The 16,197-nt window shown below is 62.3% G+C and overlaps 2 protein-coding genes across 14 annotated transcripts in view; one reads left to right on the plus strand and one right to left on the minus strand.

Moving 5' to 3' along the window:
- Nucleotides 1-409, minus strand: part of SGSM1 (small G protein signaling modulator 1) — a 40,015-nt gene extending 39,606 nt beyond the window's left edge. For 9 of the 10 annotated variants that reach the window (XM_083803747.1, XM_083803746.1, XM_083803752.1 and 6 more), the window contains exons 1-2: nt 298-409; nt 172-215 (exon numbers count right to left, since the gene is read on the minus strand). In XM_083803747.1, coding sequence (XP_083659873.1) covers nt 172-215; nt 298-316 — 63 coding nt within the window. In that variant the 5' untranslated portion in view covers nt 317-409. The remainder of the gene's footprint in view (nt 1-171; nt 216-297) is intronic. The other variant, XM_083803749.1, reaches the window with a different exon arrangement.
- A 6,265-nt stretch (nt 410-6,674) lies between these two features.
- Nucleotides 6,675-15,538, plus strand: LOC310883524 (sodium-dependent serotonin transporter-like). Of its 4 annotated transcripts, XM_083804023.1 has the most exons (13): nt 6,675-7,016; nt 8,493-8,627; nt 8,736-8,955; nt 9,208-9,346; nt 9,554-9,688; nt 10,226-10,329; nt 10,518-10,645; nt 10,887-10,999; nt 11,098-11,229; nt 11,361-11,460; nt 11,666-11,766; nt 12,487-12,654; nt 12,864-13,080. In XM_083804023.1, exons 1-13 carry the CDS (start codon nt 6,821-6,823, stop codon nt 12,942-12,944), a joined length of 1,752 nt encoding a protein of 583 aa, XP_083660149.1. In that variant the 5' UTR covers nt 6,675-6,820; the 3' UTR covers nt 12,945-13,080. The 4 variants fall into 4 exon arrangements, 1 of the variants encoding a protein (XP_083660149.1); XR_014573587.1 differs by adding an exon at nt 14,208-15,538 and having other exon boundaries at nt 10,518-11,229; nt 11,361-11,766; nt 12,864-14,062; XR_014573585.1 differs by adding an exon at nt 14,208-15,538 and having other exon boundaries at nt 8,493-8,955; nt 10,518-11,229; nt 11,361-11,766; nt 12,864-14,062.
- Nucleotides 15,539-16,197: the final 659 nt, after the last annotated feature.

Here is a 16,197-nt window from a genome sequence, read left to right on the forward strand (position 1 = left end):
TTCCCCATCTTCTCGCCGTCCACGCAGGGCCCTCGGGCCGCCTCGGCTCCATGGCAGGGCCCGTCCCAGCCCGGCTTCGGCGGGCCGGCCCCCGGGGGTCCCCTTCCCCCCCCGCGGGACAGGGACCCTCGGGCTTTCGGCGCCCCGTCGGGCCGGGCCCCCGGCACCCACCTCCTTCTTGACGGTGCGCAGCAGCCGCTGCCGGGTCTCGGCCTCTGTGGGGAGAAGGGGGAGAGCCCCGTTAGCGCAGCCCCGCTAGTGCGGCCCGCGCCCCCCCGGCCCGCTGCCCGCCCCTACCCGCCGGGGCCGCCGCCATGGCCGCGCTCCTCCGCCCCGCTCCGCTCCGCTCGGCCCGGCCCGCAGCGCCCGCAGAGTGGCGGCGGGGCCGGGCCGGGCCGCACCGCACCGCCCAGCCGCGCCCGCCGGGGTGGGGCCGCCGCCGCCGCCGCCAATCCGCGAGCGGCACCGGGCACCGGGCACCGGGCCCCGGCAGCTCGGTGGGGCCGCAAGCGAGCCCGGCCCCTCAGTGGGGCGGCCCCCGGCCCCTCAGCCGCGGCGCCGCCGGGCTCTGTCCCCTCAGCGGGGCACAGCCGGGCTCATCCCCTCCGTGGGGTGACCCCAAACCGTCCCCAGCCCCTCAGCGGGAACCACAACCGGGCTCATCCCCTCAGATGGGGCCACAACCAGGCTCATCCCCTCAGTAGGGTGACCCCAAACTGTCCCCAGCCCCTCAGTGGGGCCACAACCAGGCTCATCCCCTCAGTAGGGTGACCCCAAACTGTTCCCAGCCCCTCAGTGGGAACCACAGCTGGGCTGGTCCGCTCAGATGGGGCTACACCGGGCTCATCCCCTCCGTGGGGTGACCCCAAACCGTCCCCAGCCCCTCAGCGGGAACCACAACCGGGCTCATCCCCTCAGATGGGGCCACAACCAGGCTCATCCCCTCAGTAGGGTGACCCCAAACTGTTCCCAGCCCCTCAGTGGGAACCACAGCTGGGCTGGTCCGCTCAGATGGGGCTACACCGGGCTCATCCCCTCCGTGGGGTGACCCCAAACCGTCCCCAGCCCCTCAGTGGGAACCACAACCGGGCTCATCCCCTCAGTAGGGTGACCCCAAACCATCCCCAGCCCCTCAGTGGGGCCACAGCCGGGCTCATCCCCTCCGTGGGGTGACCCCAAACCATCCCCAGCCCCTCCAGTGGGGCCACAACCAGGCTCATCCCCTCAGTGGGGTGACCCCAAACCGTCCCCAGCCCCTCCGATGGGGCCACAACCAGGCTCATCCCCTCAGGAGGCTGACCCCAGCCGGGCCACGTTCCTGCAGCTACCAGGGGTTCACCATCACCGGGCACCCCCCAGCAGGGAACCCCCCAAGCCAGGCACCGGCAGCACCCCCAGGACCCAAGGCTGATGTGCCCTGAGCAGCCCGGGGCTGGCAGCCCACGGGGCTGGGTGACACGGGGACAGGCAGCCCGACGGGCCGCGTCCCGTGCTTCCCAGGCGTGCAGGTCCGCCGGACGGTGCCCGCGGTACCAAGTGACGAAGTCTTTTCGCGGCGCAGCCATGCAGAGCTGCGCCAACCCGTCACGCTCCTGTTGGCTTTTCTGCGCCAGGAAGGTGATAATGAGCTGAAAAGACCTATTCACAGGAGACCCAGAGATGCCTGGTATCAAAATCACAAACACTTCAGAGAGAGCCCTGCCTCGCAGCTCTCATTAACATATTTTTCTGTTTTTCTGTTCCCTCATTTGATGTTCCAGGACATTTCCATAGAAACGGGATCCTGGTTCCTTAGCAGTCCAGTTTCCAATAACTACAAACCGCATTAGCGCCAGGGCAGCTGCGCCCGGCCCCGCTGCACGCAGGCACGCGGCCGCCGCCAGCGACACGTCCCCAGCCGGGCCTCGGTCCCCGTGCTTGGCAAGGGGCTGGATTCGGGTGCTGTACCCGCAGATGTCCGCTGGCCCTGCCGGCAGCAGGACCCCCCCATCCAAGGGGCTCCAGCCCCTTCTGCGTCAGGGCACGGTCCTGCGGGGAGAGCAAGGCAGCCCTGGGCGCAGGGTGACTCCGGATTCATCCCCTCCTGCAGTTTGCCGCTTGCGTAGGCACCAGGGGAATGCCTGTGCGATACTGACTGCGGAGGAAACCTATTTCCTTGTCTGTTGTTTGCTTTTCGCTGCTTATTTGCTTGCTAAATGTCCTGTTAGTAAAGGCGGTGACGGTGCAGATGTGACTGAGCTGCAGCAGCAGGGCTGGCCTGCCGAGGGGTGGCTGGGGATCCAGGGGGATCCCAGGAAGAAGGGGCTGGGATGAGGACTCCTGTTAGCGGTCCCTGGTTTTTACCAGCACCCTTGGGATGCTGCTCTCAGCCTGGTCGCAGCGGCGCAGGACCTGACCCACCACACCAGGGCTGTCAGCCCAGGTTTGTCCGTCCAGCCCCGGCTCTGCTCCCCACAGCCGCTCGCCGCAGACCCCCAGGGCAGCCAGCCCCGGCTGCCCGGTGTCAGAAGATGGCACCATTGCATCTGTTTTACCAAGCGACCTCCAGCACGGGGGCTGTGCGAGCGGGGTGGGAGCTGTGCAAGTAGGATGGGAGCAGGTGGGCTACCCTGCTGTGTCCGGGAAGGAGCACAGGTCATGTTCAGCACAAGCCCGTGCACCTTATGCCTAGCTCTGCTGCTCTGCCACCCTGCCCGTCATTTATTTATGACCACAGGTCCTACAGTGCTGCACAGGCAATTAAGACGGGCTAATAAACAATCATTATGAAGGCATCACAGCCTCATAAAACACTACGTAGGAGTGCCATCAGATATCAACAGTGAATGAAATCACCCAGGGCAGAGACAGCCTATCTGCGCCTGTGGCCCTGAGCTGTAGCCGGGGCAGAGCAGAGCCACGGCTCTGCACAAACGCCCAGTGCCCAAACGGAAAATGTGCCGGGTCCCGAGGAGCCAGGGCACAGCACGGCTGTGTCACGCTGAGCACCTCGCACGGCGCTGATCTCTGCAGGGCTTCTCAAGCCCACGAGCTTGACTTGACCACGCAGCCTGCCCAGTGCGAGAGCGCACGGGCAGAGAGAAGCCCAGAGGAGCAAGAAGATCATCTCGGCTCCTGCTAATGAACCGTGCTGGTTCTTGCAATCTTCAGTCCTGTCAATCTCTCTGCAGCGCTCCAGGAGAACTAACCCTGGGTGTGCTGCGTCCCTCACGTGCTGAAGCAGCCCAGAGAGGACCCGCCTCTTCCCACTGTGCGCTGCGGACAGATTTGTGTCACCGGAGAAATGCCGTCTTTGGGGAAAGGCACAGAGCAGCTCACGTGGATGGATGCTGGTGCTTCGGTGGGGCTACGTACCAAGCAAAGCAACGCTTAGGCTGTCATCTGGTGGCACTGCCATGGGACGTCCTGCTCCCAGAAAGTTCTTATCCCATGATAAAGGGGGGGAATAACTTTTGTTACTTTGGGTCCTGGAGGTGGTGAAAGACGAAAGTCACATCTGTGCACATGCCATGCACAGCCACATTACGCAACCGGCTGCTCTCCTCTGCACCGCGGCTCATCAGAAACTCTGTTCTTTTTGCCTGGGTTCTTCCTCCCCCAAAACAATAGTGCTATGCAGGGGGGTGGCAGTTATTATTGCTTTATTACCTCCTTTGGGGAGAAATCCACCAAAACAAGCGCACAGACCAGATCTCTGTAAGTCTCGCTGGTTTCTTTTCCCTGGAAAATGCTGCTTCTCACTGGGTTAAAGATGGGTGGGATGCGAGTGGCCCCTGTTTTCTGAAGTCTGGAGAGCTTAAATGAGAGCACATTGATGTATGCCTAATGTGATTAAGTTACATCTCTGAGTATCATGCTAATTAAATTAAACTTCCCACTGCTGCCTCTGCAGCTCAAACAGGAGAGTTGTTTTAAGACCACAATTCACTTCTCTGCATTTCATTGCACAGATGAGCAGGTAGGATAAAAGCAACCTGCTAATCAGATAACCACGCTGTTTAGAAACATCATCCGACTCAATGGAAATCCAAAGTTAAATCTGATTTGAACTAAATTTAAACTGCACTTTTTAAAGGTAAAGCGATTTGTGTGCTTTGTGTAAAGAAAACGACGAGAAAACACGGCAGTGAGCGCACTGGGGAGCGCGCAGGGTGCGTCTGAGCGTGGTGCTGCAGAGTTCAGGCACCGTGAGGCTGGCCCAGGAGACCCGAGCAGCACAAAGCGAAACTCGGGGTCCCCCCGGCTGCCCCCTGCTCTCCATGGACCGAAGCGCAAGCTCGGCTCCAGCAGGGCAGGAAAGGAGCCGGCTGTGCATTGTTTCAGCCGCCACGTGCTCCCCGCAGCCTCCTCTGCTGAAATGCCTCTAATTAGGTGTCAGATGATGGCCAAAGGGGTTTGGCTACAATGGGCGAAATAACAGCATTTTAGGCAGGAGCCCCCATCTGCTGTGGGACACCCACTGACGCTGGGACCCGAAAATTGTGACCAGGGTAAAGAAAGCTCTGGGGAGAACCTGTCTGCGCAGCGGCACCGTGGGTTGCGCAGTGGGGACACCCCGCAGTTCCATGGACCCCCCGCCCTCTAAAGACACCTCTCCCTCTGCCCTGCTCCCGTCTCCAGCAGCCCCAAACACGGGCCGTGGCTTTTCCAGCTTGCAGCCTCCGAAGGCAACTGAGCTCTCAAAGCTCGCCCCTCATTGACTTGACAGCAGCAGCCCGGCCCCGACGCTGCCGGAGGGGAGGCAGCCGCATCGGTGGGTCGCGGCCGCACGGGTGGGCGATGGGGCGCCCCCGGGGGCAGGTGGGGACCAGGGGAGCTGGGAGCGGGGCGCCGGGCACGTTCATGGTTCGTTGGGCCGGGAGCAGGGGGGATCTGGCGGGGATGGGGGCTGCCAGAGGCACAGGAATGTTAGGAAACTGATGCTGGTTTGTGCTGCGCTAAGCTGAGGCCTTGCGTCGAAACTACCTGGAGAACAGAAGGGTCAGCTGCAGAAAAAAAAAAGCTTTTTTTTTTTTTAAATTATTAATTTTTTAATTATTCAGTTGCTATGGCAGCAGCTGTCTCTCTGCTGTCACTTACGCCCTGAAGATTGTCCTCAACCCAGTGGGATTAAACCGTGCTTCCCCAGCCCACTGCTCAGACAGCAAAGGGGATTTCTCACCTTCATCCCTAAGGAAGGCACAGAAGCTGCTCTGCCAGCCACCTGCAGTACCCTGCCAGTAATGCACAGTCCTGGCTTTAATTTCCGATGGATTTAATTCCCACACCCGCATTATAAGGACTGCTGTTGAAACTCGCAGCTTTGCCAAAGCCGGGGAGTGACACAAATCCTGTATAAACCCCCGGGGGATTAACTGACCCTCACCTGCGTGCTGAGCCTCGGACACAGGAGCCTCCGACAGAGCCTTGCAGTGCCACGTGCTCGTGGGCTCCTGGAGGGGAGGCTCAGCACCCCGAAACCTCCCCGAAACCTCCGCTCCACCCCACCACGGCTCAGCTGTCCGCCGGGGGGCAAGGGGGTGGCCGGCTAGGAGAGAAAAACCTCCCTTTCCCTCATGCTCAGGCAAGCTGAAGGGTGGTGTGCCCTGGCAGAGCTGTGCCACCGCAGCCTGGCCATCGAACCTGCCAAGGAAAAGCCTCCGGGAGCACCGGGATGAGCACCCCGAGCTGCTCCAGACCGACAGCCAGAGCAGCCAGGGCCAGCCTTGTCAAAACAAAAGAAAACAGAAAGAAAAAAAAGTTTTTTTTTTTACACTGGACATTTCTAGCGGGTCCCCGTGCATGCGCCCGCAGCATTAACGGTGTCCAGAGGTCTCCTGCGGCGGGCGGCTGGCGTCACGTCGTCACAGCAACCCGCTGCCGTGCCCCCAGGAGCCACACTTCCCGTTTTGATCTCTTTTGTCGTTTCTTTTAATTACAGATGAGGGGTGCCTGGAAAAGCCGGTGCTGGAGCGCGGGGGCCCTGGCAGCACCCAGAGCCCCGTGTAAGGGCTCCCTGTGCACCGGGCTGGGTGCCGGGTGCCGGGCTGTAAGCGCGCACGGACGAGTTCCACTTGTGATAAAATTGGCTATTTAGCTGTAAACCAGAAGAAAGCGAAAACCAGCTTTTGGTACCCTGCCGTCCCCTCCCTGATAGTACCTGAGCCGCAGAAGTTCTTTCACTTCCAGGTGGTTTGATTGCAGCCGCTCGCACCCCGGTGCCACGCGAAGACGCGGCACATCCCCGGAGCGATGGGGACGGCTGGAAGCGGCGGCGCTGAGCGCCCCGCGCGGACCCCAGCAGCACAGGGACACCTCCGGCCTGCGGGAACTCGTGCCCCGCGCCTGCCCCTGCGAGCACGGACTGCATCCCTGTGCGGGCCGGTGTCACCGTTCGCAGAGCCGCAATAATCACAGAATACACCAAGGACAAAGAAATAACGAGTCATCGGGAGAAAAGGGCACGGAACCAAGCCACCACGCCTGGCTCAAGGCCACGTCTGTGTGCAAACACCGACACTGTGTCACTGAATCTGCCACACGGCCAAGTGCGCGCCCCTGGGTGCAGAGTTTGGGAGCAGAGGGGATGGGGACGGGTGCGGTGGGGTCGGTCCCCACACCGCAGCCCCACAGGGGGCTGCGCTCCCTCCACCCCTCCTGCCTCTGATCAAAGGACAGGTTTCTCTCCTGGCACGCTCGGTGCCGTGGGTTTCCAGCTGGAGGTGGGGACGCGCAGGCAGCCTGACCCTCCCCTCCTCGGATCTGTCATCAGCCACGGGAAAATCCTTCCCTTCCCCAAGTTGCTCAGCCCGAGTCCTGCAGGGCTCGCCGGGGAGGCAGCATGGGGGAGCAGCCCTGCCCGGCACCTGCCAGCCCCCCCGGGCAGGACGGGGGTCCTGGGGCCAGCCCCGCGCCCGCCGTGCACCCCCGGGACAAGTGGAGCAAAAAAATGGATTTCCTCCTCTCGGTCGTTGGATTTGCCGTCGATCTGGGCAACGTGTGGCGGTTCCCTTACATCTGCTACCAGAACGGAGGGGGTAAGGATGCTGCTAGGGCTGCTTACATCTGCTTTTGGGGGAAAAGAAATCCGTCTGTCCTCTTTCGGATGCTGAAAACTCGCTGTTTCTTGTCTTTGTTGGTCTCTAGCTGCTCCTCTTCGGAGAGGGCAGCTCAGAGACCGACCCAACTTCTCCTCGCATCTCTCTCCTTTCTGCTCTGTGTCTTTTTCCCTTAAAAGCCCTCTTCCATTCACCCCTCTCCCGGTGTCATTCGTGCCCCTCCCGGTGGGATCAGCGGTGTCGGCTCCCTGCTGCGGGACGGCCGCAGGCACCGGGCACTTCGCAGCACCGGGGGCAGCGAGAGCAAAGCGACCTGGTCCAAACTGAGGAAGCTGTAAATTTGGGGTGGGAGGTTCATGCACTTGCTGATCCGATCGTGTGATCTGGTGCAAGCAACCCTTCCGGTGGCTGGTGTTTTAAAATACTCCTGCTGACATCCCCGGCCCGAGCTGCGCTGGACCCTGGGGTGAGCCCTGGTTTTGCAGGCACACAGCCCAGAAAGTTTAGGTGCAAAAGCTCCGCGCAGGAAAAACATTGAGTAAGTGACAACTAAACAAATTGGTTTAAACAGACTGGAAATACGATAAGTCTGCTTTAAGCAGACTGCAATGACAATAATTTCCCCTTGCATAGAAATTATAAATGAGGAATGAAAATTTCGTGCTATTTGCCAAAGCACAGTGGATTTCGTTGCCAAAGTCGGCACTCGGGCAGCATCCTCTGGCGCCTGGGAAAACTAGGAGGAGATAATTAGTGCCACACTCAAGGCTACAGCGTGGATGGCAGGCGCCCCCGTGGAAGCACAGTTATTTGGGATTTGCTCCTCTGGGGCTGGGGGCAAGCTTCAGCCACTTGTCGGTGACGTGGCTGGTGAGATGCCTTCCCTAAGCACGCAGCAAGGTGAGGATCAAGCAGCACGCCCAGGGGAGGCCGGCGCTCCTGGAGGTCGGGGCTCCAGCTGCGGAGGTACCACAGCCCCGTGTCCCCCCAGCATATGGAGGGAGCAGCCGTGGGGGTTAAATTAACTAATCCCGGCTGGGCTCTCCCGACGAGCTCAGCTCCAGCCCCTAAAAGTCCACTGGGTGCAAGCGCAGCCCCGGTATAGATGGCGTTGGTATGAATAATGCAGATCACAGCATTAATTACTCGTATCTCGGGGTGACAATGCATATTCAGCAGGATCTCTCCGAAACTCTTTGAGACCCGAGAGGTGCGTGGTGCCCCATCGCTCGCACCCTGCTGGCTCGTGCTGCCTGCAGCACCACGGGGTGATCTGTGCATCCCCGCTCCCACCCACGAGCCGCTCTCTGTGGGGCATCCTGAGGGGTTTGCAGAGCCTCCGAGAGGCCCGTGTCCGAGCCACACACCCAGGATCCCCCGTGACGTGTCCCCGTGCTCACTCACCGGCTGGCACGGGGCCGTGGTGGTCACCCTGCTCTGCTCCTCGCCCCGCAGGCGCCTTCCTCATCCCCTACACGCTGATGGCTGTTTTCGGAGGGGTGCCCCTCTTCTACATGGAGCTGGCCCTGGGGCAGTTCCACAGGACGGGCGCCATCCCCATCTGGAAGCGCATCTGTCCCATCTTCAAAGGTGAGAGGTGGTCACGCACAAAGTGCGGGGCCAGCCCGGGTCTGCCCTGGGCGCAGGGAGCTGCTCGGCCAGCCCAGGCAGCGGGAGCCTGTCCCCTTCTCTCCCCAGGCATCGGCTTTGCCATCTGCATCATCGGCCTCTACGTCTCCTTCTACTACAACACCATCATCGCCTGGGCTCTCTATTACTTCTACTCGTCCTTCTCGGGCACCCTGCCCTGGGCGAGCTGCGACAACCCCTGGAACACCCCCAACTGCACCAACTACTTCGGGAGGAGCAACGTGACTTGGACCAACTTCTCCAGGTCCCCCGCCGAGGAGTTTTATACGTAAGTGCCCATGCGCAGATAACGGGTTTGAGCTGGGGCACATCCCCGTGGAGGCACTTGGCTCTGCTGCGTGGGGTCCCGGAGCAGGGTGCCCAGGACCAGGTGTGCAACCACCAGTGGCCATCGCGTGGGGATGCTCTTGGGGTGCTCACGACCCCTGCTCCGGGGCAGAGGGGGCTGTGGGGCTGCCTGCCCGCTGCCAGCGCGCCCACGCGCAGAGCCAGCGGCACCTGAGACCCTGGCCGGCCACAGGAGGAAGGTCCTGGAGATCCAGAAGTCCGGCGGTCTGTACGATGTGGGGGGGATCCGCTGGCAGCTGCTCCTCTGCCTCTTCCTCATCTTCACCATCGTCTACTTCAGCCTGTGGAAAGGGGTGAAAACCTCCGGCAAGGTGAGAGGGCCCCGCGCCGGCGCTGCCCAGCCCTGGGCTCGCTGGGGCCAGCAGCATCCCCTCCGTGGTGGGGCCACGCAGCAGGGATGGAGCACAGCGCGCGCCCGGCAGCTCACCCGGCTGCCTAAATTCGGGGCACGGCCTTCGGGGCAGTGCCCGGCGCAAGCGGTGCGGGTGCTGGGGGGCTGACGGCCGCCTCCGCTGCAGGTGGTGTGGGTGACGGCCACGCTGCCCTACCTCGTCCTCCTCGTCCTGCTGGTCCGCGGGGCCACCCTGCCCGGCGCCTGGAGAGGGGTGCTCTTCTACCTGCGCCCGGACTGGGGCAAGCTCCTGAGCACGGCGGTGAGTGCGGGGGGACGCGATGCACACAGACATCCCCCCCCCGTCCTGCCCGCTCCTCTCACAGGGGTGAGGTGCCCTGGACAGGCTCTTGGAAATGTAAATCTCTGATTGAATCACCCATCTCATCGCCGCTGCCGTTTGTTCGTGCCCGTGTTCTCGCCCCGGCTCGACAATAGGCTTCCTGTGGGTAATTACCAGGCAGCACTTGAAAATTCTCATTACAGATAATCAGGGCTGTGCTGCCGGTGCTGAAGCTGCCTGGACTGGGCACGGGGGCTCGGGGGCTCCCCCGGCTTCATCCCCCCTTGGGGGCTGGGGAACCACCGGTGCCGTTGCCTCACCCTGCTGCTGCACGGGTCCTGGGGCAAAACTTGCTGCCTCCGACCTGGGCACCCCAGGGGATGGGGCAGGGGAAGGAGCCACGGGCACGAGAGAGGCTTGGCAGCATGGACCCGTCCCTGCGCTGCGGGGTGGGTGTGCCGTGGGGCCGTGGGGCCCCTGCCTGGCCTCCAGCCCTCCTGTCGCTTCTCCTGCCAGGTCTGGGTGGATGCTGCTGCGCAGATTTTCTTCTCCTTGGGCCCGGGATTCGGAGTCCTTCTGGCTCTGGCGAGCTACAACCACTTCCACAACAACTGCTACCGGTGAGCACCCGCTGCGGAATGAGGCACGGGCATGGGGCTCGCCGGCATGGCCCAGCAGAGCCCCCAGCCCCGCCGGAGCATTTCTGCCCCTTTCACCAACAGTTTGGGTATGCGGGGCCGGGACAGGGGCCCGGCGGCGCTGCAGGAGGGTCCTGCCACGGGACGTCTCCCTGCTTTCTGCCTTCCAGGGACGCGCTCGTCACCAGCGCGGTGAACTGCCTCACCAGCTTCCTCTCGGGCTTCGTCATCTTCACCGTGCTGGGCTACATGGCCGAGATGAGGGACGTGGAGGTGGAGGACGTAGCCAGAGACAAAGGTTCGCCTCCTCCAGCTCCAGCGCCCTGTCCTGCTCTGCCCTACGGTGCCCAGGGCTCCATGTGTCCGCTGGGGCTGGGGGTCCCTGAGCACCTGGGGGTGCTGGGGAACTGGGGCTGGGCATGGAGGGCAGCGAGGTGCTTTGGAGCATCCCCCCCACGTCCGTTCCCACTGCTACCGGCACCCAGGGCTGTGCCAGAGCAGCCGGGGGAGAGGCAAAGCAAACCCGCCTCCTCTCCTAGGTCCCAGCCTGCTTTTCATCACCTACCCCGAGGCCATCGCCAACATGGTGGGCTCCACCTTCTTCGCCGTCATCTTCTTCCTGATGATGATAACGCTGGGGCTGGACAGCACGGTAGGCACCTCCACAATGCGCGGCAGCACCGGGGGGGACAGGGGGAGCAGATTTGCTGTGTCTCGTTCCCCCGCCTCACCCCGGCGTTTCCTGGGCAGTTTGGGGGCCTGGAGGCAGTGATCACGGCCGTGATGGACGAGTACCCCCAGGCCCTGGCCAAGCGCAGGGAGCTCTTTGTCCTCGGCCTCATCACCGTCTGCTTCCTGGGCTCCCTGAGCACCCTCACCTACGTGAGTACGGCTCGGGGCAGGCTGGGGGCCGTTCGCTTTTCGCTCAGCCAGATTCGTCCCCGTAACCGAGCGCGGGGACGTGCCCACCGCTGCCCGTTTCGGGCGAGCTGCCACCCCCGGTGTTGCTGCAGGGCGGCGCCTACGTGGTGAAGCTGCTGGAGGAGTTCGGCGCGGGCTGCTCGATCCTGGCGGTGGTGCTGCTGGAAACGATAGCCGTGTCCTGGTTTTATGGTGAGAGCCTGCCTCTGCTACAAAGCACCCGGAAACCCGCAGGCACCGCGCGGGTGCTTCACCTTACGCACGCGAGTGGATGCCAGGGGGCTTGGGGGCAGGCGTGCGGCTCCTGGCGAGGCTGTGACGGGGCTGAGCACCGTGCCGGGCTCTGGGCCCCCTCGCTGCAGCCGCCTCGCCCAGAGATGGCTCCGTCCTCCGGCAGGGATCCAGAGGTTCTCCCACGACGTGAAAGCCATGCTGGGCTTCGCCCCGGGGCTGTTCTGGAAGGTGTGCTGGGCCGCCATCAGCCCGGCCTTGCTGGCGGTGAGTACTCATGGCCCGAGCGTGATGCTGAGCTGCCACCTCCCCTCGGGTGCCCAGCGAGGGAGATGTTCTCCCCGAGCTGCTGCTCCAGCCGTGGCACCACGGGTCAGATATCAGGCTGCCCGCAGCGGGTTCAGCTAAAAAAAAAAGGAGCTAGAAGTACATTTTCCGGCCCCTTCTGCTGCTGTGCTCCTGGGCAAAGCTCGGAGCCGGCAGCTGGGGTGCTCACACGGGCACTAAATGCAGCCCCGTTTGAAAAAGGCGACCGCTAGCAGCCCGGTCCGCAGCGTCCCACCTGGGCACGGCCACGCTGACAGCACCGCAGCGCCCGGCCGGATCGGTCCCCTTTGAAACGCCAGCCCCCGCGCTTCAAAGGCTGCCGCCGGCGAGACACAGAGGGGTCTGATCTCACCAGATCTGCAGGAGGAGAGGCTTTGCAGGGATTAATTACGGCTCTAAGTGCTCTGCCTAGGTTATTAAGAGAAAACTATTGCAGTCGGAGCAGACAGCAAGTGGCTCCATTTCAGCACGGGGATGTGCAGCCCCTGATGGCTGCTGCCCCAGCAGGGTTTGTTGGACGGAGGGCGCTCAGCCCCGGTGCTTGTGCTGGGGTTGGGGAGCTGCCAGGGCTGCTCGGGTGCTGTGGGACGTCCAGCCCTGCTCCAGCCCTGCTCCAGCCCCAAGCATCGCTCCCGAACGGGCTCTCTTCGGCTGTTGCAGTTCATCGTCGTCGGCTCCCTGCTGGAGCAGCCTCCCCTGGTGCTCTTCGGCTACCAGTACCCGGCGTGGAGCACCTCGGTGGGGCACCTCGTAGGGGCATCCTCCTTCGTCTGCATCCCCGTCTACATGGTGTACAAGCTGGTCTGGACGCCGGGCTCTCTCAAGCAGGTCAGAGCTGCATCAGCGTGGCCCTGGAGGCAGGACACTGTCCCCAGGTGTCATCCCTCCACCCATTTGTGGGACACCCCCAGCCTGAGGCCATGGGGGCAGGCGGGGGGCACAAATGGGGAGCACCAGCTCCCGCTGCGCAGGGCAGGAGGTCCTGCTGCGGGAAGGAGACCTGTTCCCTTTTCTCTCCGCCCTCTTGCACCCTGCAGCGCCTCGCCATCTGCGTTCGGCCGGAGAAGACAGCACGAGACGCCCAGGCCGAGGCGGTGCGCATGTCACCGGTCCCGTAGCCCGGCGGCACAACCAGGGGGCGCAGAGGCTGCTCTTCGGCTTCAGTTCCGTGCAACAAAGCGATCGGGCAGACAGAAGAGAAGCCGCCATCGCCGTCCTCACAGCAAACCGGCCCCGTGCCTGTCCTTGCTGTGTCACCTGCGAGCATCGTGGTGCCAGGGAGCCTCCGGAGCCAGCGCGGCGTGGCGGGCGCTCCGCTGCTGCCCGATGTGTCTGTCCCCTTCCAAAGAGAAAAGAAAGCCCCGGCTGTGAGCGAGGCTCAGTGGTTTTGGGGTCTGTGGGGTCCATTCCTTCCCCAACCTCCATTTTGGGGGTGAACCACGGCTCCCTGTGGCACACCGCTGGTCATGGCTGACCGCGCGCCCGCTCCCGGTCAGACCCCTCGGTCAGGCCCCTCGCTTGGACCCCTCGGTCAGACCCCTCGCTGGGACCCCCGGCTCCCTGCAGCACCCCAAGGACCCCACCACGCGTCCTGGTTTAACAGGAGCGGTCCCGGTGGGGCCGCCTGGCTCTGCCCTGGCCACCAGCCCCTGGCTCTTGGCCCCCACTGCTCTGGGCTCCCTTTGGAGGCTTCTGGGGCCCGTGGCCGGCCCGGGCAGGGAGAAGGCGACCCCAGGGACTGCGACCCCCGGCGGTGCGCAGCCAAGAGATGGGGGCACAAGGGGGGGGGGGGCACAGGGAGCTGGGGACAAACGGGGCTGGGGGCGCACGGGACCGGGGGGCACAGGACCAGAGCACACGGGGCTGGGGGGCACGGGGCTGGGGACAAACGGGGGAAAGGGACCTGGGGGGCACAGAGCTGGGAGGGGGGCACAGGACCGGGGGTGGGGGGTGGTGCACGGGGCTGGGGCACGGCCCTACCCCGCCCCGCTCCGGTCCCCCCCCGGCAGGAAGAGGCGGGGCCGGGCCGGGCCGGGCGGGCGCACAAAGGCGGGGCCGTTCCGGGCCGTTCCGTTCCGTTGCGATCCGTTCGGGTCCGTGCCGAGCCGGGCCGGGCCGGGCCGGGGTCTCAGGATGCCGCTGTCGGCGCTGCGGGGCTGGGCGCTGGCCGTGCTGGCGGCCCTGGCCCCGGCGGAGCGCAGCCGGCCGTACGCCGTGCTGCAGAAGCAGAACCTGGGTAAGGAGCGGGAGAGAGGGAGGGAGGGGGGCAAAGAAAGAACCGAATTAAAGGGCGGGGAGGAAATCAGGCGATAAAAGGGAAAATCGGAGCGGGCGGGGCCGGGGGGGGGGGCTCGGAGCGTAACCTGTCGCCCCCCTCGCAGTGCTGCTGGGCAGCATCCTCAGCGCGCTGCTGCTCACCATCGTCCTCGTGGCCGTCTGCGTCTACAAGCCCGTCCGCAGGCGGTAGCGGCCCCGGCGTCGTGTGTGCGGCCCCGCCCGGCTCCGGGATTCACGCCCTTGGCTTCGGCACAACCGCTGGAACCGGTGGTGGAGCGCCCGCGCCTCCGGATGGTGTCCGGCGAGGGATGGGAGCCCCGTGCGACGGTCACCGGGCTCCCCGTGCCCGCCGCGATCGCTGCCCAGGAGGGCACCGCTTGGCGTCGCCGCCCGGCCATCAGCTCACACTGCATCAGGTTTTTTTCTCCGGTGCGAACTCGGCTCCTTGCTCGAAGGCCGCACTGGAAGCGCCTCGGTGCCGCCTTCCAGAAGGCTCGAGGACCAAAGCCGAGCGAGCGCCGGTGGCTGCGTGGGGCGGGAGCGCGCTCAGCTCCGGGCAGCAGCACTGAGACACGAGCGGAGGCTGGCCCGGATGATGGCACCAGGCCTGTCCTCCTAAGCCACGAGCAGCTCTGCAGCAGCCCGGGTGAACCCGTGGCTCCCCAGCCCTCGCCCCCCGTGGGAGATGCGCTCCTGGGTGGGTGTAGGCTGGCGGTCGGGGAGCCCCCGGTGTCCGCAGCAAGCGGGGCCGGAGCACGAGGCTGCAGGGCTCCAGCTCTCTGGAAGCGCCTCGTGCCTAGGCTGCACAGATCCGTTCTATGCATTTCTGGCAACAAATTCAAGTGTTTACACTGAAATCACACTTGCATATGGATGCTGCTATTTTGTTTTGCACTGCTGTGAGTAGTAACTGGATTTTGCTTATGAAGTATTACTTTGATATTTAACATAGGGGGTTTGGGCTAGTAATTTATTTCAGTATTTTAAAACTTTACTTCCAGAGCAAATGTGTTGACCAACTCTCTAAAACCTTGTGCTGCATCTGATGTTTTCTGCTGTTAGTCTCAAAGGACACTGGCTCCTCTTGGAACCGGGGATTTTCTTTGCTGCTGCTGTTACGTTACTAAATGAGGCCAGCCTAGGACAGATCTCGTTTCTAATCCAAGTGAAACACGAGTGAGGGAGCAAGCTAACTGTAACATTTCTTCCTGATCTCTTGCTTTCATGGTTGCAGAGTCCTATATCACTGTTGTTTTTCCCCTCAGTCCTTCAGTTGTTGTAGAGCTTTGCCTGTAGTCATGTGCTGTTCACAGGTGGAGGAGAATGGTGTAGCTCGTAGCTACAGCTCCGTGTTCCCTGGAGCAGTGTTCCTGTTTGCGTCCATTCTTCGCTCCCCGCTATGTCTCTCTGTACGAATAAAAAGCTAAGTAAACAATCCAGGACTCCTTTATTTATTCACAGATGTCCTGCTTGTTATTAACTCTGCTGTAGCCGGATGCAAGGCTGAGGCAGTCCCCCTGCCTACCCTCTGCTGAACTTGCAGTTAACAGAGGGGTAAGAACTGTAAGGGAACAGCAGTGTGATTCTAGGAGCTGTGTGAAGCCCCTGTCTTGTGGATGCTCGGTGGTGAGGAACTGATAAAGCGAATTGGAAGTGAAAGCTAGTCCTGCAGCTGTAATGCAGCTAACTGAACCTTACCTGTTAGCAGCATCTACTGCAGCTACAAAGCTATTATTTTGAATCAAAACCCAGCCAAAGCTGTTAGAAGGATCGCCAAATTAAGCGCATCGTGAATTAGTGTAAAACAACCTCGCTACTTGAAACGACAGTCCAAAAGCACAAAAATGTTTTACTTCCAGACAAACAGCACAGACACTGTGGAAAGTGACAGTTTAGAGACCTTTAAATTAGGGTATGTAAAAGCTCATTATAGGTTCAGAACAAAACTACAGCTATTTGTAAGTGAGTTTCTGCTTTCCTAAAAGTCTGAGTGTCCTTGGAAAAAGGAAGTTGGCAGACGGGGTTGTTGTGTGGCAGTCTCAACATTACTATTCAATATGCTGTGTAATCCTCTGCTGATCTTTTCCTGTCTCT

Source organism: Anser anser (assembly GCF_964211835.1).
Source record: "Anser anser genome assembly, chromosome: 18".
In the NCBI taxonomy this organism is placed as follows: Eukaryota; Metazoa; Chordata; class Aves; order Anseriformes; family Anatidae; genus Anser; species Anser anser.

Coding starts and splice junctions, on each gene's coding strand:
- LOC310883524 (XM_083804023.1), top strand. CDS start 6,821: ATGGGGGAGCAGCCCTGCCCGGCACCTGCCAGCCCCCCCGGGCAGGAC. Junction 10,330..10,517: donor TTCCACAACAACTGCTACCG/GTGAGCACCCGC, acceptor TCTGCCTTCCAG/GGACGCGCTCGTCACCAGCG. Junction 11,230..11,360: donor CCCTGAGCACCCTCACCTAC/GTGAGTACGGCT, acceptor GTGTTGCTGCAG/GGCGGCGCCTACGTGGTGAA.